This window comes from Neolamprologus multifasciatus, chromosome 16, assembly GCF_963576455.1.
Source record: "Neolamprologus multifasciatus chromosome 16, fNeoMul1.2, whole genome shotgun sequence".
Classification (NCBI taxonomy): domain Eukaryota; kingdom Metazoa; phylum Chordata; class Actinopteri; order Cichliformes; family Cichlidae; genus Neolamprologus; species Neolamprologus multifasciatus.
In genome coordinates this window covers 24,551,371-24,573,061 of record NC_140454.1, presented here as the reverse complement: position 1 = coordinate 24,573,061, position 21,691 = coordinate 24,551,371, and the positions used below count along the sequence as shown (strand labels likewise).

At 40.7% G+C, this 21,691-nt stretch overlaps 2 protein-coding genes across 2 annotated transcripts; one reads left to right on the top strand and one right to left on the bottom strand.

Annotated features, from left to right (window-relative positions):
- Window positions 1-454: 454 nt before the first annotated feature.
- Window positions 455-21,085, bottom strand: gcc2 (GRIP and coiled-coil domain containing 2). The gene is made up of 24 exons (XM_085134785.1): window positions 20,862-21,085; window positions 20,256-20,318; window positions 19,923-20,007; window positions 19,759-19,838; window positions 19,564-19,668; window positions 18,882-19,386; window positions 16,909-18,764; window positions 15,945-16,020; window positions 15,715-15,815; window positions 15,377-15,475; window positions 13,156-13,275; window positions 12,122-12,286; window positions 11,832-11,936; window positions 10,983-11,145; window positions 10,472-10,572; window positions 10,189-10,266; window positions 9,957-10,094; window positions 8,689-8,807; window positions 8,021-8,197; window positions 7,534-7,742; window positions 5,609-5,836; window positions 5,252-5,391; window positions 2,557-2,758; window positions 455-1,683 (listed from the first exon to the last, which is right to left on the bottom strand). The coding sequence occupies exons 1-24, from the start codon at window positions 20,865-20,867 to the stop codon at window positions 1,610-1,612; spliced, it is 4,995 nt and encodes a 1,664-aa protein (XP_084990911.1). The 5' UTR covers window positions 20,868-21,085; the 3' UTR covers window positions 455-1,609.
- On the top strand, window positions 2,791-4,034 carry tmem223 (transmembrane protein 223). The gene has a single exon (XM_085134794.1). The coding sequence runs from the start codon at window positions 3,131-3,133 to the stop codon at window positions 3,908-3,910; it is 780 nt and encodes a 259-aa protein (XP_084990920.1). The 5' UTR covers window positions 2,791-3,130; the 3' UTR covers window positions 3,911-4,034.
- Window positions 21,086-21,691: the final 606 nt, after the last annotated feature.

The window sequence follows — 21,691 nt, the reverse complement described above, 5'->3', positions numbered from 1 at the left end:
ACCATCTATAGGTCTGATGAGGAGCCTTGCTCAAGGACACTTTTGCGAGGCAGATGTGCTTTCAGCAATGGAAACTGCAAGATGCAACAAATCTTTGTTAAGGTTCAGTGATTAAATTGCAACACAAATGACAAAACTATAAAACACTCCCATAAAAGAGAGACAAACTATTAAAATAATAGTCCAATATTAAAGTCGCAACTAATATTACAAATTATTACAGGTCACAATGAATCAGAACTCAAGACATGGAAACTGTTAGTGCTCCTGAGTTGAGTATGTGATGATTTAACCACAAAACTGTAAAACCAGCCTGGGGAAAAAAAGGAAAAATGTTAAAAGTGTTCTATTATTGTCTGTTTTATAGACATATATGTATGGAAGTTTGGATTAAACACAAAGAGTGTGCAAATAAGCCCAGGCTTTATACTGCTTTAAACACTCATTTTCTTACACTCTTGGCTCTGTGTGATGTCAGTGAGGGGTGAAATCACTGATATGATCACAGGAGGTCCAACCTTTTGCTAGTGAGGGGCAGCCAATCAGAGGCTGTCTTAAAGGGAGTGAGAATCAAAAGTGGATGAAGGGCTGCATCAAAGCTGAGGATAAGACACAAGCATTTTTTAAAACCATGAAGTCTGAGAAACTACTCGAAAACAAAAGGAGCACAACAGGTCATCACAGTTCCTCACCAACAATCAGTAATGTTGAGGAGAACCTCAGACTTATAAACACACATCCCAGTGCAACTGAAATGAGATTATGGCAGTAATCTGTAAATTACGCACACGTTTCCTACAGCATACTGCCTTACAGATCACCTAATGCTTTCTTTACCTTCCGGGAAACAACCAAGTTAAAAGTAAAATCAGAGAATCAAATTTTTTGTGAAGAAGGTTCATTTCTATACGGCAGAGACCAGTAGAATGGCTGATATGAAGGCAGCTCAATCACATTCAACAGCCTACAAGTTTTAGGGGTACCTCTGAGAAAAGCTAAAATGTAAACCGTGTAAATCAAGCCCATCATAAAATGCAGGTAAAGTTGTCTTGAGAAGTAATTAAAGATCTATAAATCATATCAAGCAATACACCAGCACACATTTCTTCCCCTTGATTAGGTTTCCTTTCACAATTAGTTTGCACCCTTTTGGATTCAAAAACACTGCGATCATCACATAACATACACTTAATTTATTATGCCAATTCATTTTAGTAATGACGCTTTGTGATGCCTCACTGTGTAACCATTACGTCCAGTAAATGTTTGGAATACATGTTTATAGCACGCTGAAGGAAGACATATTCATCACAGTTATCAGTAAGAGACCCATGTAGCTATTGCACTGCAAACTTAAATTGTTATACATGTTGAATATTTTGGTTTTCTTCATCTTAATCATACACTCCTCTTTATCTGATACATTCCTTGGTCCCATCTACTGCATCCCACCAAAGTTGTAAGTGCCCCCAGTTAACCTCCCAGTTGTCACCGTTTTAAAAGTGCAGCTTCAATGACGAGGACAGGTTTTCACATTAAAAATAAAGGCTCGGTAATAACGCCGACTTTGTGCTCCCAGTGTTTTCTTGGCTTTGATTTGTGGTCGGTTTTATCTGATCCCAGACCAGCTGTGGAGGTAGGAGGTCCAGCCTGAGCTCCGAGACCCAGACGCCTCCTCCTCACCTGCAGAGAGGAGACACAAGAACAGGTGGTTAGACATTTATGAGGTATTCTGGATGCTATAACCTGCAGCACTTCAGAAAAGAGGAGATTAATTTAAAAAAAGGGGTTTTGTCTGAAGAAACAAAACAAACAAACAAACACAAAAAAATCAAAGACAGGTTGTCGGTGTGTGTTTGCTATTATGACTCAGCATGAAAATCAGTGTGACGCTGCTCTGTACAAAACACAGCAGAGACAAATTCTTCCAGCGGGGCCGTGCGCTCCTGTAAGTGAATTGGAAATAGTCTCTTTTTCAGGGTGGAATACAGCACACACCTTTAATGACTTGGCAGTTTCACTTTACCATCATAAAATGAGAATAAATTATTTTCAGAAATCACCAAGGCTCAAGCCTGCCACGAGCTGGAAACCTGTGGAGAAATGTTTGGTGATATTTTTGGAAGTGTAAATGTGAGACTTTCAAAACTAAGACTACTGTGACAGCTGTCAAGCATGGTGGTGGTAGCATATATTAATATTAGTTGGAGTGTATGCATATATTTGAGTTTCCAAGTATAATTCTGGCCCTATGTGGATTAGAGAAAATCCAAGATAATCTCAAATTTGTGCACCCAATTCTTGCTTTTAAATTAATTAAGAGAAATATACGGTACAATCATCCCTCACATTACCAAAAGAAAAAGAAGAGCTCACATAAATCATTAAATGTCCAAAGCTCCCATGGCATTCATTTCCATGAGGCGTGGATGCAAATTTCTGACCAAAAGGTTTCTACACTTTAAATCATACATAATAACCTTTTGAACAGGTCATGTGGTGAATAAGATTTTTCTTTTTATAAATGCATGCAAACAAGGTTTACCCATTGCATACCTTGTGCAATGGCAGACAATTTGCTTTTCTCCTCTGGGCTGAGCTGCAGCATGGTGTGGATGACGGGCAACAGAGCCTGCCTCTCGCTGCCGGATCGCAGGAAGATGAACTGCAGGAGGACGTTCTTCAGGTACTCCAGGTTGGCCACACTCTTCTCCCTCTCCTGGTTTCGCTCCAGACGGCGAACTTCACTCTTCAACAGCTAGGAGGCAGAACATACAAGCGCTTTAAAATTTACAAAATCCGAGCGTCCCTTCGGCTAATGCTAAACGGCAGGAAAATAAGCTAATGCACAATAGCTTATCGAGTCCATTTCAGGTTTAAAAATAGGAATATAGGAGGTCAGCTCAGAGTTTTTAGTGATTACTATTACTATTATTCGAAGGGATAACATTAAATTTGGTCCACGCTACTTTCCGTAATCGAGCACCTTACGTCACATACAACAAGCATGGCGGCGTCCTCTTGTCTACTGAATATGAAGCGTTGAACGCGAGTACAACAGCGACTTTTAAACCCGGACTGCAGCACCTCTTGTGCGAAATAGCTTAAAAAACTACAGCGATAGACAAAGATGGGCTTCGAGCAGCTGCTGTGGTGTTACTCCAGGCGGTTTCGGTTCCGTAGCGTTCAGCTAAACCAGGTTGGAAACACGTCGTCGGCGCACACTACGCCTCTCGGCAGCACGTCCTCCCGGCTTGGTGCTTCTCCCGGACTGTTGGGCGGGATATTTGCCTACACAGGCCCCCAGCTGGCCGTACGTCGGAGGATGTGCACCTCCACCCAGCCGCCCAGAGATGTCACCTTGTTCGAGCACGACAGGACCCGCTTCTTCCGGCTTCTCTCGATCTTCTGCGGCGGACAGTTCGTCTTCTGGACGTACTTGGCTCAATTCGCCTACACGGGGCTCAGAGACACGGGCGGCACTAAAGAGAAGGGGAGATCCAAGACGCCTAGCACTGCCACCACGGGTCTGGCGGGAATATGGAGCTTTGAGATGAACCTGGGTTCAAACACCTGGAGGTATGGTTTCACGCTGGGATGCCTGACAATAGGAGCAGGCATAGTGGGACTCGGGGCTCTGTTCTGTCGGCGCTCTGTCAGCAAAGTGGTTTTACACCAGGGTGGGAGGATGGTGACAGTCTGCACACAGTCACCTCTGGGACCAAGCCAAGGGAGGAGAATAACAGTCCCTCTGTCTCATGTAGCCTGCCACGCCCATAGGCAGGAGACCACTTCCTTTATTCCTCTAAGGGTCAAAGGGCACAAGTTCTATTTTCTTCTGGACAAAGAGGGGACTGTGAACAACGCCAAGCTGTTTGATATTACCGTTGGTGCATACAGGCCACTTTAAACACAGCTGCCACACCTGAAGCAGCAGTCTACAGGTGTGTGCTCACGTGGCTGCCACACTAATATATCAGTGTGTTTTTCATCTGATCTGTACAATCCGAATTAATTAAATGACTGACAACAAATACTTGGCTCATTTAGTTCATTACATTGAAAACCTCATGCTTTTGACTCAGTATTATTATATAAATTTCCAAGAATTTAATATTTGAAGTAATGAACTGGAATTTTTTATGTATATTGCACATTTCTTTATGTGTAAATGTAGTGTGCTTTACCTAAAAATAAGAAATTTTATAGGCAGATTAAAATCAGCCCCTGGAGAAAAGCCACAAAAGCCCTGGAAAAAACATCTCTGCAGGCCTGAATCCAGGGCCTTCATGCTTTGAGGTGATATATAGCGAGTACACAACCTGCTACCCGAAAAAAAGACGGGTAACAGACAACACAAATATAAGCATGAGTAAAAATACAGATATTTATCAGTAGAGAAGAACAAACGGTTAGAAACAGTTACCTTTAACGACTTTCTTAACAATGCACAGATCAGTAGCACATACAAGCATGACTAATTCTAACAATTTTTCCACCAATAACCTCCTAAATAAAAGCTTATAGTAAGTAAGAGTTGAGCCTGAATTACAGCAATTCTATATGTGCCTTATAAAGTGCTAGAAACCAGAGAACAGACCTTTTCCTTTAATAACACTTAATAAATATGGCATATTCTAATGTAATAAAACCTATAATGTAAATATACTAATACAATACAATACAGAATAACTTTAAAGATGATCTTTATAACTCAGAATGTATGTAAAATAAATACTTAAAGTTAATCTACTTTTGACTGCTTTCTTATCCTCGGCGGGTCGACACAGTGGATATCTCCACATGTTTGATTTGGCAGATTCTTTTCTTAATTAAATGCTGAATGCCCTGCCCTACCCAACCTGAAAGGGGAGGTAAATAAGAAAGTAATCAGATGGTTTAAAATTATGCCATTCCTTCAGCTAACAGTAGTAGTACAGCAAATGTAGGCAATGTGTTTGCTCTCAGTCTTGAAGAAACATCTTTCAGTGATTTTAACTGTATGTTTTTAAATCTTGCAAGTTGTTCGTTAATAAAGGGGATCATTCTCTTTGAGTTTTGTAACCAATGCTTAGGAGTAGGTCCTATTTATTATAGTGGATGTGTCATATAGTAGATTTGCTAAGTGCGCAGGGGAGGCAACTTTAAAATAGACAACTTGTCTGGGTTATTAGATCTCTAATAATTATTTAGTTTTGAGCAACAAAAAAAAGTTGTTTCTGTGTTTGTATAATTGAGGAAGTATACATACAGTGATCTGCTCCATGAGAATAGCGTTGGTAGCCTCAGTTTCATGCAGCAGGCTGTTCATGTGCTCCATGCTGCGGGTGGCTGTGTTCAGCTTTTCACTTAACTCTTCTTTGGTTGGCTCCACTGTCCACACAAATGGCTCTAGAGATATAACAAATGCCACATACAGGAGGTGATATAATACATTAAACTCTGTCACTCTATTCTTTTTCCCCAAACATAGTCATTCATTGTTCATTGTAACTCTCATCATTATATATTGTTGAATAGGTTGTATATGCAGTCCTTTTGTAAGCTGAATGTGCTTTTTTTTTTTTTTTTTTTTTTTTTTTTTGTGGACCTCTGCTTTCAAACACACCTTGTTTGGGTTCTGGAGATGTGAGAAGCTGCTCCAGAGAGGGTAGGGATGTAGGAGCAGGGGAGAAGCTCTCAGTCTCAGTGGTCTCCATGCCCTCACCCTCCTCCCTGGCCATAGACTGCAGGTCGCTGAGGGCCACTGGTCCCACACCCGCCTGGTTCTGGTCAGTGTTTCTGCGCTGTGGATCTGATGCCAGTGGTTTACGGCTGGACTGGACAGCAACTGAATCTGAGTGGGTGTAAAAGGTTGGGAGAAGAAGATTTGTGTTGGTCTTCTGGGCACATCAATACATTCATATTGAACAAGAGAGAAGGAGGAGGTTGGATTCAAGATGTGTCAAACAAGAATTAAAAATGAAAAAGAAAAAAAGACTTTCTGCTCATGGCCTTAAAATGTTTAAGTAAAATCCCTGGTGGAAAATAGTAAACAAATAAAGGAATTTAAAAGGGTTTCAATTGAAAGCAGCCTTCAAATCTTTTTTTAAGCATCTCTGGATTCTTATGTACAAACAAGTCCGATCACAGCAGCTGTGAGTTAGTGTCCTACTTCACTGTAACATGAGGGGGCACCAGACTACTCCAGGTCTTAACCAGTTCAGCTGGCATAAATGGTGATGTGGGAAGAGAAGGGTAGAGGGAAAAATTAGAAACTTCAGAAGAATAGATTGTGATTAATGAACCTGAACTGATCCAAGAGGCGAGACTCGCTACCAATCCCCCTCACCTCGCCACCTCCCGTCAGGCTCTTTACTTTCCTTGTCATGTAGCCGAGTGAGAGGAGCAAGAAGTCTACCTGCATACTGAACACGTTTCATAATAGTTCAAGTCCAGTAAACTCAAGAGCCCAACATATTTACCCAGTTCTAATCAAACAAATCATGACAACTGCCACTCAAAAGAGTAAAGCATACAGGAGTCCTGATTCAATAGTACATCAGGCTCTAATAGAAAGGTTTAAAGAAACCAATAAGGAAATAAAAGCACCTAATTTACAGGAAAATAAACACCCTGGGGATCATATGTATATCTGAAAAATACTGAGCAGTGTTTCTGCAAAGCCATCACAACAGGCTGCAACAGAGGGAACAGCTGGAAAGGCTTAAACACTGACTGATTTCTAATTTATAAAAGACTTTTTTATGTGTGTGTTTATGTGCTGCTTGAAGGTTTGGATAAAAGATTAGACAAAATATGACAAACGGCATATATAAATGTTACATCTGATTTATTAAAGAAAAAAAAAAAAACGAGGCCGGTAGTTTTATCTCCCGTCTGTCCGATAGGGCAGTAACGCATTTAATCTGGCGTGAAATTGAAGCATAGTGGTAAAATGGCTCAAATATGACTTCAAATTAAGCTTAACATTGGCTCCAGTTTCGAGCTAATCCTTGCATCCATGTGTGAGCCACTAATGATGAGTCTCTCCAGATGCCACAGTGAGCTGTTTGCCACACTGAGAGGCGGGGATAGAGCTGAGGAACCTTGCCAACACCTGGCGTCCTCAAGTGACAGAGAAGAGAAACACACACACACACACACACACACACACACACACACACACACACGCCTTTCCTAGTCATTACTGTGTGTGTTTCTGCTGTTTGACTCCAGCGGGCAGCTGTGTGGGAGGTGATGAATGAGCTCTCAATGCTGCTCTTCTGATAAACACACTGATGCCCTCTTCATGGTTTTCTTTCTGACTCACATCACTCCACTCACGGAGGAGAAGCGCAAGCACCATGGAAAACTAAAGCACTTGATGATTTCATTGATCTCTATATACCAAACCTTTCATGTACTCCTTGAGTCTATTGCTGTCTGCTGTCTTTAGTAAAAGATAAAAATGTTACCTCACCTATTTGCTCTGTTACCTCTTGTAGAGAATCAGGTATTGGCTCAAGTTTACAACCCCACCCCAATGCTTACTGTTCTGGCTCTGCAGGGTAAAGAGCTGCTCCTCGACACGAGTCAGCTGGCCCTGCAGGGTCTCTACAGTGGCCCGGTGGTCATCCTGGAGCTTCCTCAGCTGCTCCCTGTAGGTCTGCCGCTGGGCCTCAACCTGGGAAGACAGGTCAGCCTGGGCCTGGGACAGGTCTGACCGCAGGGTCACATTCTCTGACTGCAATGACAAAAGCCTGTAGGTGGACAGAGCAGGAAGAAAGTTTAGAAAGTGCTCCTTTAGGAGCGAATCAATATGAAATGCTACAGGTAAGTAAAAAAAAAAAAAAAAAAAAAAAAAAAGCGCAATCAGGTGTTCTCAGCATGTGCGATTATGTCTCCTGATTGCAAAATCAAATGCAAGGATGAACAGCTGAAAAGCTAAAAACGTGCTGCGTATCAACAACGTAACAGTACAATGAATTCCTGCCAAGACAAGATTAAAGAACAACATAAAAAATAAAAGTGTGTTCACCTCTCACGGAGCTCAGCTTCTTTGCTTACAGTTTCCTGAAGGATTTTATTGTGTCTCTCCAGAAGAGTGTCATGCTCAGTTTGGAGCTGCTGCAGCTCCGCCGCGTTGCTCTGGAGACTCTGCTGGCTCTCCACCAGTCGCGTCCTCAGCTGTTCCACCTGAGAGACCAACTGCTCCCTGAAAAACACACCACACGTTACTCTTACAGTGATATTTTCTTTTAGAAGGATGAAAATGAATGTAAATTATTTCTCATGGGGGATTTCTTGTAGGCTATACTGTGTCTTCAATAATTCAGCTTTGGTCATTGTAAGTACATGGTGTTTGTGTTCAAAATCAATTATGTGCTATGCATTTTGACATTTTGCATGTTATATAAGTTTTCTTGATCACATCTGAACAACACCATCTTTCCTAACCCTAACTCTGGGTGTACTTGGAGTTTTTCATGTGTTTAAAAGTCTCACATGGAGAGAGAAGCTTTAGAACAGCATCCTTAATCAATGCAGTAAGATCTGAATTCCTCTAATGTAAAGCCAACTGAATGTGTTACCATTAATTTTACATGCAGTGATCTGTAGCACACAGTCCACCAGTTGTTACATACATTTACCAGCTGTCTGTTATTACAGTCTTTGTAGACTTCTATCATTCTTGCATGCCTTTACCTCTCTAGTTTGCCAGAGTCTACTTCATTCTGGGTTGTCTTGTTCTTCTGCTGCTTGAGAACATTGTGGACTCGCACCTTGTAACTCTCAAACTCCTTGGTTGTTGCCTCAAGCTCAACCTGGAATCAATACAAAAGGTTAACAAGACGTATACGATTAAAAGACAATTGATTTTCTAATACATTGTTGGTGAACAAATTTATTTTAGTGAGTCTTGTTAGAAAATCTAATAAAGAAAACTTTTGTTGTGTCTCACACATTTACAAGAATTGAGATTTCAATACCACAGCTTACATAAAACCAGTTTTTCACTGGATGAACAATGATGAACAATGTCTTTTACAGAAAGAAAGCAATAACTTTACTTAAATTGCTCTAGGCAAACAACCCATTCACAAACCTCTCTTACTGTCTAAAAATGTAAAGGGGAAAAAGTAAAGACTGAGCCAGAGCTGGCAGCAGCTGACTAAAGCATTTATTTTACTCTCAGTCTTGGATGTCACCAAGCATTGGAGATTACAGGTAAATCAAGGTCAGATAGATAGTTGGTTGGTCGGGTATTTACCAGAAAGGACTAGTTTGCAGATTTTTGTTTCCTGTTGCAGAAATCCATGGTTATAAAGATTTACAGTTTCTAGATCTAATTACAGAGGTTTCTGTAATGCTGTTTAACTGATCTGAGCCAAAGAATCTTCCTCCATTGACTTCAGATTAGTAGTATGACCTTAGTTAAATTCAATTTATTCAAATCAAATACATTTTATTTGATTTATATAGCGCCAAATCACAACAACAGTTCCTACAAGATACATATAAGATATAAGATATAAGATAAGGTAAGACCTTAAAATATTCTTAAAATAATCAATAAAATTAAAACGTCATGCATAAATACATTACCCAGTTTTATACATATAGTGGAATTTGTTTTTTTCAGTGTTGGTGACCCAAAAATGAGTAATTAAAAGTTTTTACCTTGAGCACTTTTCAAAAATTCTACATACTACAAAGATTTGAGGATTAATCAAAAATAATTCAGATATTAATAATGGAAGTAGCAATTAGTTGCAGACTCATATAACACTACTGAGCCTGAGCTGTAGAAGCCTTCGATTAATTTAATCAAAGCTGGACGGGTCTGACGTAGCTACAGCACCTCAGAATTTACAGTTAAGGTGTCCTTGAACGACTTCGGTGTTGTTATGGTTGAGTTATTATAGCGTAAACTGTCAATTCAACTGTTACAAGTGAAAAGTCAACACGCGCACCTTGGCAGTGTCTCTTTCCTGCTGCAGACTCTGTATGCGTTGCTGCAGAGAGCTGCTGGTTCTCTGTTGTTGCTCCAACGCAGACTTCAGCTGCTCCTGCAGGCGATGGCGCTCAGCTGTCAGGTCACACACCTCAATCTAAATTCACAAACACGGGCTTTATTAAGTGCCACAGGTACGAAACAAATGGGTTTCTACAGTTTATTGAAAGGGATAGTGCTAGGTGTGTTACCTTAGAGCTTTCTAGCTGCTGCTGGTTAGCCTCCAGCTCTCCTTTCAGAGAGGCCTGCAGCACCATGAGTGAGCTTTCCTGCAAACATGCACACTGAATATTTAAATACATACAACCAAATAGGAAAGCACACAAAGAATTCCCAATAACTTCAAGGCCCCCTCCACAGTCATGTCCACACATGGCTGCATAACACTATTTACATTCATCAAGAAGCAACATTACACACATTCATAAGAAATCCTTGGGGACACACCTCAAATACACACAGACACACACAGACCTGTTTCTTGGCATCAGCCAGGTCCTTCTTGGTCTTCACCAGCAGCTGTTTTATCTTAGCGTTTTTCTCCTCCCCCTGGTCCAGCTGGGACTTCAAAGACTCTGATGACACAATTGCACATTTGAATGGGCATGTGCACACACACAAACAGCATAATTTCTCAACTGTAGTCTTCTTATTTTTCTAGTATTTTTCTGTCATTATGGAGCTTGACAGCATGAAGCAACTAAAGGATAAGGAAAAAAACAAGCTATAACATTTCCTAAATAATGATCCTACTGATCCCATGTACTGGCACACAGATACACAGGGCTATGCAAAAGTAATGGATGTTTCAGGTCAGTGAAAGCAGGTGTGTGCTGCTAATATAGAACATAAATAAAACTGAAGTTTTGCTTTCACCAAGCAAAATTTCAATTAAAGATTATTATACGGTGCAACATTAAATACATTTGGATTGTATTATTCTGTGTGCCAGTCATTGAGTGTAAACCTGAACTTGTTATCATACCAATCTCCTGTTTGAGCACTTCTTCCTTCTGGTTGAGGCTGTTTATCTGACCCTTTAGCTCCTCAACACACTCATCTTTTTCTGATAGTTTGGTGTTGAGTTCTTTAACCAGGCGTTCATAGTCGGCCATCTCCATGTCCAACAGAGAGCTCTGCTGCGCTTCCTGCAGGGAGAATCAACGTATTACAGCTTTAAACGGAGCAGAGCTAAGACTCATCTTCAAGTCCATTTATCTGAAACTCTGGATTTCCTCCTCTCTACATTTAATTGAATTATGCTGAATATATTGTGCAGTTAGTATTTTTGAAACTTGGACAGCTGAAGAAAGTGGATGAAATAATCTACACACACATTGTTTTCTTAAAGAAAAGTAAGGATCTGACTTTTTAAAGTCCTAAAATCTAGTTAAATTAAATAATTACAATTACAGCCACACAATACAATCCCTCATCTTCCTTAAATTACTGAACTAACATCTACATATTTCTGCTGCACTTAAAACATGCTTGTTTACTGATCTAAAACTGCCAAAATGAGATTAAAAAAACCTTTATAAGCATTTAATTGTCTTTCTACTATCAGTATCAACCTGAAAAATCCAATCTTTGTGTTCACATGACGTAGGCACATCCTGGCAGCTTTCATGTACACGTCTATACTATGTAGGTCTCCACTAATGGAAAAGTAACAGCGGTCCCTGTACTGTGGGCTAGAATTACTCTCCTTCTCTCCATCAGGTGCTGCTGTAGCTGCAGGCCGGCCATCACTAGCTCAGTCGCTTGACTGGATCGGCCCTCTGAGACGCGCTAGTGTCTGAGAAGCATTTGTGTGTTATTTGTGTGTGTGTACCTTGCGTAGCTGCTCCAGCTCCTGGGCAGTCTGCTGAGACTGCTGCTGCTGCTTGCGGAGCTGGGCTGTCAGCTCTTCTGCCTCCTTCATGGCAGATGACAAATCCTAGAGAGGCAAGCAAGTGCACATGGGGGGGGGGGGGGGGGGTATATTTAAATGTAATACAGATTACATATTATAAAAATAAATTTACTGTGCATGGCTGTTTTTATGATTATTTAAAAACATAAAACATAGAGTAGTTGCTTGCACAAAAGAGGGAGATGACATCCATCTCTCTTCATTTCTACCTTTATCTTTTGCTCTTTTATTGCTCTCTCAGCCAGCAGGTCTCTTTCCAAACTTGCTGACTGCCTTAGCATCTCCTGATTCTTGGTCTCTAACTGTTTCAATGTGCTCCTCATGGTTTCCATACCAGCCAGAAGGTCCTCCTTCTCGCTGCTCAGTGTCTCACTCTGAAAACAAAAAAAAGACTTGTTTATTGCCGCTGTCAGGTGAGTGTGCAGTGATACTCTTGAGGAAACCTGGTGTATTCTCATTTGATTTATTGCTCATAATCTGTCAGCTTTAGTGACTCTACAGTGTGAACTTCATTCTGGTTTCAGTTTACTATGTCAGTTAAGAACCGCAGGAAACAAAAAGGATGATATACAAAGAGGAAAGCTGTCTTGCATATTTTGTAGTCAACATTCTCATTTATAAATACACCAGTTGGCACGTGACACCTAAAAAAATAAAAATAAAAAAATCATTCATGCAAATCTGACAGTAGCAGGCTCTATGGGCTTCCTGTGCAGCAGCTCTCTCCTGTCATCTGTCAGCCAAACAGAGAAACTATGATTGGTAAACAGAGATGCCCAGACGTACTCTGAGATCCCCGACTAGCTCCAGTCTTCGCGCTTCCCCTGAGATCCATGAGCGCACACAAGACTAAGCCTGTGCTTCAGAAAATGGTGTTTCAGTACTGCACGCAGCAGATGGAAACTACAGCCCGCTCCATTTACCTGCCTTTTTCTCTCATTGGAGAGAAACGGTTATGAGCTTGGGGAAAAGAGTACATATAAAAACAATTTCTCCCCAGCTCACCCAGTCACATCTGATGGGCTATTTGTGGGCACCGGGCTGTCAGATATAGCTGGCTAAAGTGTTGTCGGCTAAAACGACTCCCTCTAAATCATACAGAAACTGAATTATGGGGTAATACATACTGACGAAATGTATTACTGGACAAAATCCCCTGCTTTGATTTAGTGGAGGCCGAGAGTTTGTGTGTGTGTGTGTGTGTGTGTTGTCGTGCGTGAGACCGAATGTGTGTCTGTGTTACCTGCGTGACAGCACTGCTGAGTCGTTTGGTCAGCTCAGCAATCTGTCTCTCTGCCGCCTCCACCTTCTCCCTCTCCTTATCCAGTTGCTCTGTCTGCTTGTCGTAATCTATCTGCAGGTTCTAAACACACACACACACACACACACACACACACACACACACACACACACACACACACACACACACACACACACACACACACACACACACAAACAAGTCTTCAATATTCATTACTGGAAACCTGATGAACAGCTCAGTGAAGGTAAACACTATGCATCTCAGTTATCAGCTGCATTTACATTTGAACGTGGGACAAAACTCTCATTAGACACAACACAGTGGTTTTATTCTTTAATGGAGACACAGTCATAAAGCAAAGTGCAATCTGGGGGCTGTTTATGAAGACCACTGGGAGCAATGTCTCACACAGTCTTTTTTTAAAGTGAGCATGCCTCTTCTTGCCAATTAGAAAGATTTTTGTATTAGTAATGCATGAAAGTAATTAAATGCACAATGGAATCTGTCAAGTTTATTTTGCTTTAATTCATGCTATGCTTTTATTTTGATGAAAAGCTAATGACATAAAAAGGTCCATGCGAAGCAGTAACATCTGATACACCCGGATACAAACCTAATAGTTCTGCCAATTTCAAACAGCCATTGAGAAAAAGAGCCGCAGTGTAAACACACTTCACTGCGGCGTCTCTGTTCTGACACGTCTGACATCATAATCCCGAGAGGAAAACAAACGTTTTTCCACTTGGAAATTTCAGTTTCATGAAAGTCCCACTACAGGATCCTAGTGTCTTCAAGTAATATAGACAGGATCTAACATGTAAACAACAGATGCCTTACTTACACCCTTTATCTTAACTGTTCGGAGGTCAGGCCTATTAGAAACAGTGCAGGATTCTTCTTGCAGATACTGTAGCAAGAACATGTTTGTGAAGCCTTCTCAATTACAAGTATTCCTCCAGTGCTGGCTTATAAAATGTGCCTAAAAATTACTCTAATAGACAAACAGCCTGTAATGCAAATCATTACAGTGTAAAACTGTATATGTGTTATTACTTTATTTAAATGCTGTTTTTCAATCATTTTGATCAGTATCAAATTAAATATTAAATGGACTAATTTTTTATAGCACTTTTCTACTCTCCCGGAGTACTCAAAGCGCTTAATATAACATGCCACATTCATCCATTCACACAAGCACTTTCTTCTATGATTTTAAGTGCTTACTAACATTCACACATGTTCATACTCTGATGGCTGCATCGGAAAGCAACTTAGAGTTAATATCTTGCCCAAGGATATCTGGCATGCAGACTAGGGGGAACCAGGGATCGAACCACAAACCTTCCAATCAGTAGATGACCCTATTTTATAGGCAGGAAAGTCAGAAATCCCAGTAACTCCAAAGTGCACCTATATTTCATTAGAAACTTCTCCAGAAAATAAGCCAAAGATTTTCTTTCTCTAGTGAATGCATTATGCTTGTTAACTGATTGAATCAATGGTGCTGTATTAATGGAGTCAACCTTGAAAGATTATCCCTCAGCTTCACTGTCAGGTCAATTACTTAGAAACAAGCAGAATCACTACGCATGTTAAAATATATATTCTCACTACGTAACACGCTAAAATCTAGAGCTTGTTGGTGAGCTGATAAATTAAACTTTGAACCAAAATATGTTGAGGGTACTGCATCCAATGGGAAAGAAAAAAGTGGTTTCCTGGAGTTATAACGCTCTAATTATATAAGAAAATACAAATTTCTGCTTTGCATTTACTTGTGAAAGTATGGGCTGTTTTAAAAAGTTTGCTGAATTCGAGTGTGATGCTGTAACAGGATGCTGACTTAGATATTCTATGATCCACTTTGAAATACTGCCACTGAGAACGTTAGTGTTTAGGAAGTGTCAGCCACATAAAGTTACAGAGCAGATTTATCGAATGCAGACACTGAGTTACTTCAGTAGCTGCAGAGCTCCAAACCTCCTCTGGGATTAAAATCAGCACAAAAACTGTGGGCCAGGAGCTTCATGCCATGGTTTTCATGGCATTAAACTCTCGTAGGCATTAATATGTAGTTGTCCCAGTATTTTATGTTTGTATAGTAAGAAGACAAAACTGTGATAATTCACATACTTTGTGCACTACTTCATGCAAACTATTTTCCTTTGTATGCTACAAGTCTTCTCCAACCCAAGATTCCTACCTTGTAGCCTTCAGCACCATGGATGATATCTTTCATAGAGCTGTTCACTTTCTCCCTCTCTGCTTTCAGTGATTCTACTTCCTCCTTCAGGGTTATAACCTGAAAAACAAACAAACAAGAAACCCCACCGAGCATTCATTTACTGGCAAAAAATATACTGATTATTCATGTTTACATGAATCTGTAAAACAAGAGAATGTTGTGGAGTTCTCCTAAGGATCAGTATGGAGTGCAGGTTTTCTACCACAATGTTTGCTATTTAGAGAAATCTAAAGCTTTTCATTATAGCCTTATTGTCTGTGTTGGTAAATGATAACATTCTTCATTCTTCACAGTACCTCTTTCTTACTGGCGTCCAGCTCCTTCTTTGCTTTGACAGCGACTGCCTTGATTTTATTCATTTTCTCGTCCTTTTCTTTATTTTCTTTCTCCAAAAGAGCTGCAGGAAGTTAAAACAAAGAAGAATATGATTCATCAAAAGTCCGGGAAAGTAACTTTGGTTCTTTTCTGCATAACTTGCAGATTAGATTGCTTTTATAAATAGCCTGAACAGAAATCATCTCCACACCTATTTTCTCTGCAGTCTCATTTGATTTATTCTCCTCAGAGGACGCTGACTGTTCTGGAGACTCCTGAGAGGGTGACTGAGGGAAAAGAGAGAATGTTAGAAAGAGCACAAATGGGGATCCTCAGCCCTTCCCATGAAGGTCGCATGGATGCCCCTCCGGTGGTCCTCCTTGGGCTCTTGCACTCTGGGGCCTCTGGATGTCTGGGGCCTGGATCTCCTCCATGCCTGCTTCATGCCCTGGGGGACAGGGCTATGGCTCTCTACATCCTCTTGCAGACCATTACATGGGGAAACCATGCGCGCCGATCCACACAGGTGTGCACACGGGTGTTCACTGTTCGTAGACTTAAATCACACCTTTCTTGGCTGCTACTTCAAAGCACATTGTGCGCTGTCTGTCCTGCGTGCTGCACAACAACATTCAATATTTAGTATTTACTGCTGTTTACACTTAGCTAGATTAATGCGATGGTGTTGTGTTTAGTATGTTGCTTTGTTTCTTTTTTGCTTGTTTTCTATTCTTTTTCTCTCAACAGGTGATCCCAGAGATATTTTTTCCCCCCTTTCTCACTGTCCCTCTCCCCTTCTGTTTTTCTTTTCCTTCCTCTTTCTTTCTCCCTTTCCTATCCCTCACTCATGTCTGTCCCGTCTGTAACAACTGAAAATAAAATAAAATAAATATTAAAAACAAAGTTCGATCAAATGGACCAATACGGCAATGCCACGATGATCCATTTGGCAAAATAAATCCATTGGGTATCCTTGTTGGTCTTCAGACAACAATTCTGACGGCTAAAGAACCAAATGGGACAGGCAAATAAAAAAAGAAAAAAAGAAAGAGCACAAAAAAAAATTGTCATAGTAACAGTTCTTTTCCCCCTCACAGATGCATTAGTGCTAGCGTGGAGAAGCACTTACTCTCCCCATTTACAGAAAATAAACACACATCACGTGCTCCACTCACCTGGATAGAAGCCTTTTCGGTCCTCAGCTGCGATATGAGTGAATCCTTTTCTGTCAGCTGCTCTTTGAGCTCTCTGCTCTCTTTCTCCATGATCTCTACCTTTCTCACTATTTCCTCCCTCTCTTCCTCCTCCTTGGCCATGAGAGAAATTTGAGCTTGCAGTTTTTCATTCTCCTCGATGATCTTCTCATTGACTGATTTCATATCCTGCAGGTCTTTCTGGAGACCCTCAGTATCTTTCACCACCTCCTCTATGTTGGTTCTCAACATGTTTCTTTCTTGTTCCAGGTCTTTGATGTGGGCCTTGAGCTCTGTTTGCACCTCCTCAAATGTTCTCCCCCCTTGAGCTTCTTCAAGGCTGCTTCTCAACAGGGCCCTCTCCTTCTCCAGCTCATCAACCCGTGCTTGGAGGTCTTTGACTTCTTTCATGGACTCTTGGAGTTCTTCACCCAGATTTTCCTCCATTACTCCAAGAAAACCAGAGATTCGTTCTGCCTCTGTTTTCATTGAATTCAGCCTTGCTTCTTGTTCTTGCTTTTCAGATGTCTCCTGGTTCAGCTGAGCTTCCAGGGCTGCTAGCTTAGAGTCTAAGAGCTCCCTCTCTTCCTGAGATTTGGAAAGCCTTGAGAGAGCCTCTTCCATTTTCTGCTGGAGATCAGACTTTTCAGTGTAAAGCTCTTTTATAGTCAGCTCTAAAGTGGAAACTGTCTGTTCAGATCTCACAAACTCCTCTTTTAGGCTTCCCTCTAACTTTTCTCTTTCCTCCTTTAAACGTTTCACTTTATCCTCAGTTTCTGTTTTCAGGCTTTTCAGCTCCGTCTCTTTTTCCTCTCTTAGCAAAAGCACCTCCCTTTCTTTCTCCTCCTGTAGCCTCTCGATTTCTTTTGTTCTCTCATTATTGAGCTTTTGCATTTCCTCTTCTTTGATCTTCAGCAGGTGTTGCATTTTGTCTCGCTCTTCAGTCAGTGTTTCGACCCTTTCGTTCAGATCTTGAGTCATGTTCTCCTTTATCTCTAGCTGGGATATGATCTCCTCATGCCTATTAACGTCCTCCAACGACTGTTTCACTTCGCAGGCTGAGGACATTTGCTCTTCACCTTGAGAGCTCTCAAGCTTCAGTTTCAGGTCTTGCATATCCCCCATCAGAGCATTTTTCTCATCTGTAGCTTCTCTCACCTTCTCCAGCAGTTCATCCCTCTCCTTGCTGAGCTGTTCCACCTTCTCATTAAGGTCTCGTATATTATTAGCTGCCTGTTCCTTCATGGCTTTGTACTGTACGATAAAATCATTTGTCTTCTCTCCCAATTCTGTCTCAAAACTCTGAAGTATGCCCCTCATATGGTGGCACTCGGCCTGGGCAGAGTCTCGCTCTTTGGTTAAGGCCTCACATTTTGTCCTCAGCTCCTGGTTTAGTTTCTGCTCCTCCTCCTCTGGACTCTGAGAGTTTTGCTCTTTGGCTAGACTGGTCACAGACTCTTCAGCTTCTCTGAGGACACCTTGCTGATCAGGATCTTGGGTCGTTGAAGCTTCAGCAGAAGCACTGTCCTTGAGCATCTGCAGCTCATTAATTTTGAACTCCAGTTCTTCTCTTTCCATTTGAAACTCTTCTTTAACCCTTTCCAGCTCTGCCTCGAGCTCACCCTTCACATTACTAAGCAGGGTCATCTCGTCCTGTAACATGGTGTTCTGGGCTTGAACATCTTCCAGTGTCGCTTTTAGTCTTCCCGTCTCTGTCTCCTCTCCATCACCATGGCTCGAGTCACCCTGACTGCAGCCAGACAGCTCCAGCATTTTGGCAATCCCCGAACCACGGGCAGCTTCTTCATCTTCCTCCTGCACATCCTGCAGGTAGCTATCTGGAAATATAACAGTAATATTTTGATTTAATTGAAACTGAATTTAAAGAAAAAAAGGAAAACACAATATTAATACTTTGATACCAGAAAAGACTTAACTAAAAAGAGCTTTTCTACCTTTGAGTGCAAGCTGCTCAGTTAGCTCCTCTTGGAGCAACAAGAGACGTTCCCTCTCAATCTCGTAGTCCTCTTCTAGAGTCCTCATTTCCTCTTCGTGCTGCAGACTCTTCTGAGCCAGCTCCTCCTTCAAGTTCTCCACCTCTTGCTGGGCCAGTGTCAACTCCTTTTGGTGGTTCTCCTGGATCTCAAGAACCTCCTGAGAATTTCGCTCTTGCATTGTTTGCAGTTCGGCTCGAAGGGTCTCCAGCTGAGCTTCTAAGCAACGTCGGACTTCCTCTGCACTCTCTTTTGCACTAGCAAGATCTGCTTGGCGCTCCCTCTCTCTTTCACTCTCCCGTTCTCTGTCACGCTCCTCTCGCTCTTTTAGTAATTTCTGAAAATGAGACACCTCTTCTTGGTGTTTGCTGGTGCACTCCTCAATGCTGCTCTCTAGGGCTTTGATCTTCTTTTGGTGCTCTTCTATTGCCCGGTCAAACTCACCTTGCAGCGCTGCCAGATCATCCTGCAACAAACCGCATATGTGTTTTAAGAAGATCTGGTTATAATAACAAAATACATTTATTAGACTGCACAAATGTCAAAGTGTGTTCAAATAAACCCGTTTGAGTTTCTCTGAACACAAACCTGAATGTGTAATCAGGCTTACACATCATACAGCGCTGTTAGTGTTATCTTTCACCTTGGCTTGCTGTTTAGTCTTCTCTAGTTCTTTACGAGACACTGCAAGACTTTGCTGAGTTTCCGCCTTTTCCAGCAGCACCACATCCATCCTCTCAGTCAGCTCCTGTTACACACAAATAAACAATTCACGTAACACAGTATGAAAATGAAGCACTGCCTGTTAACAGAGGAAGCTTTTAGCAAACATGCGAACCTGTATCAAAGAGTCATCTGAACTGCTGTCGTTGCTGCTTTTGGATTGCTGTTTCAGGGCTTCAACTTCTTTTTCCAAATCTAAGAAGACAAATAAACAAACTCATGACATAAACTTGTATAGTACTGGCACAACACAAACACAGGATGAATGTGTAATGATACCTGTACATCTGCTCTTCATCTTCTGCATGGCAGCTACCTGCTTTTTTGCATACTTGATGAGATCATCTTTAGAGAGCGTGTCCATCTTAAAATAAGACACAAAGTTAAAAGGAGGCTAAAATATCTTTACCAAAACATCTCTAACAAAACAGAAAAAAAATCCAGCTGAAGAGTGTTGATACATATAACTCTTATGTGTAAGTCGTAACAGTATGCAGGACAGTAATGACAAATGAAAGGAACAGAATAAGTTGAATTCTCTGGAAATAAAAGGGGGGTGTCAAGGTTGTCCTATAATTTCTCACAAGCCTGTAGACAGCTGAAGTACAGTACCTTTGACTTGGGTGTGCTTGCTGCTGATGGAGTCGCAGACTCAGCTCCGGTACCACCAGGGTCCTTTTTTTTTTTTAATAAAAGGAAAATATGAAAAATGTTTTGTTTTTATGATCAACTCCAGATTTATTCCACAATGGTCGCATAATATTCTCTTCGAATTTTACTTTAATGTCATTTTTAACCAAAAGTCTACCTCTGGTGGCGCACGTTTACAACATTTTATGATTAATTACAGACTTATTGTCAATTCGGCAAAGACACAAAGCAGAAGAATTTTTACTGAAACTGCGTAAGCAAAGTTAGTTAAGCATCACCAGATAACGTCTCGATATTAAGCACATTTAAAATTCATGGTTGTTACGGTAGGACTACTGCAGGTGACTTTTATTGTTACCAGCACAGTTCATCGTGATAATTAACTATGCATTACAACAACAGCTATTAAGAAACAGACGCACACACACACACACACACATATATATATATATATATATATATATATATATATATATATATATATATATATATTAGCTAACCTCGAGGTACACATCATTACTATCTGTGAGACTAGCTAACGCTAACCCCTCCACAATGATCATTTACCTCCATCCCAGCTTTTCGGACTTTTTACTGCTTCTCAATCGTCTGACAAGCTCAGAGAGATTGCCGGAAACCTGACCGGACAAAGTCGAATCGATTTCCAAAGTATTTTACGATTCGTCACAGACTAAACACGGAAAACATCTCCTCTGTTATGGTTTTGAGTTAACAAGCTAAAGCACACGCTTCCGCATTCGTCAACCAGGTGACGTCGGTATAATTGACGTCACAACTTTAAACACAGACACCGGCAATCACCAACAATTTAACATTGAAGAAAAAAAGTTAACTATCTATTTTGAACGTAAAGACAACAAACGATGTATTATTGATACATTTCTAACTGTTACATTGTTTCTAAATTGTGATGATTAGTACTTTGAGTCTTATAAATTCATAACAAATAAAAACATGTCAGCAGCTAAACTTTATAACGAACTGCCCCCCATATGCCTTAATAATAATAATAAGAAGAAGAACTTACATAAAAAAATCCCTTATTTAAATGTTTGAAGCATGTAATTCAAATTAAATTTAGTTTAAAAAAAAGAAAAGAAAAAAAAGAGCATAACAGTAGTATAAGTTATACTGATCCTGGCTGATCATTGTTCATTTGCTATGTTCATATTTAATTTATTTATATCTAATTACATTATTTACCTATTGGAATTTGAGTTTCTCCATATCACTTTCACCAGCTCAGCACATCTGTCTTTTAAATCAGAGCCTTTTGCATTCTCTGAGTTGTGCACAGACTGAATTCCTGTTCACTTTCACCTGTTAGATACAAACAACTCGGATTTTTAAAATGTGGAAAAGGCAAAAACTGAAAA

What these genes read in the sequence shown, in the direction of transcription:
- tmem223 (XM_085134794.1), top strand. Translation starts at nt 3,131, where the DNA reads ATGGGCTTCGAGCAGCTGCTGTGGTGTTACTCCAGGCGGTTTCGGTTC.
- gcc2 (XM_085134785.1), bottom strand. An exon ending in TGGACGCCAGTAAGAAAGAG is followed by an intron (nt 15,476 to 15,714) that starts GTACTGTGAAGA and finishes TTTGTTTTTCAG; the next exon opens with GTTATAACCCTGAAGGAGGA. An exon ending in TAAAAGAGCAAAAGATAAAG is followed by an intron (nt 11,937 to 12,121) that starts GTAGAAATGAAG and finishes TTGCCTCTCTAG; the next exon opens with GATTTGTCATCTGCCATGAA.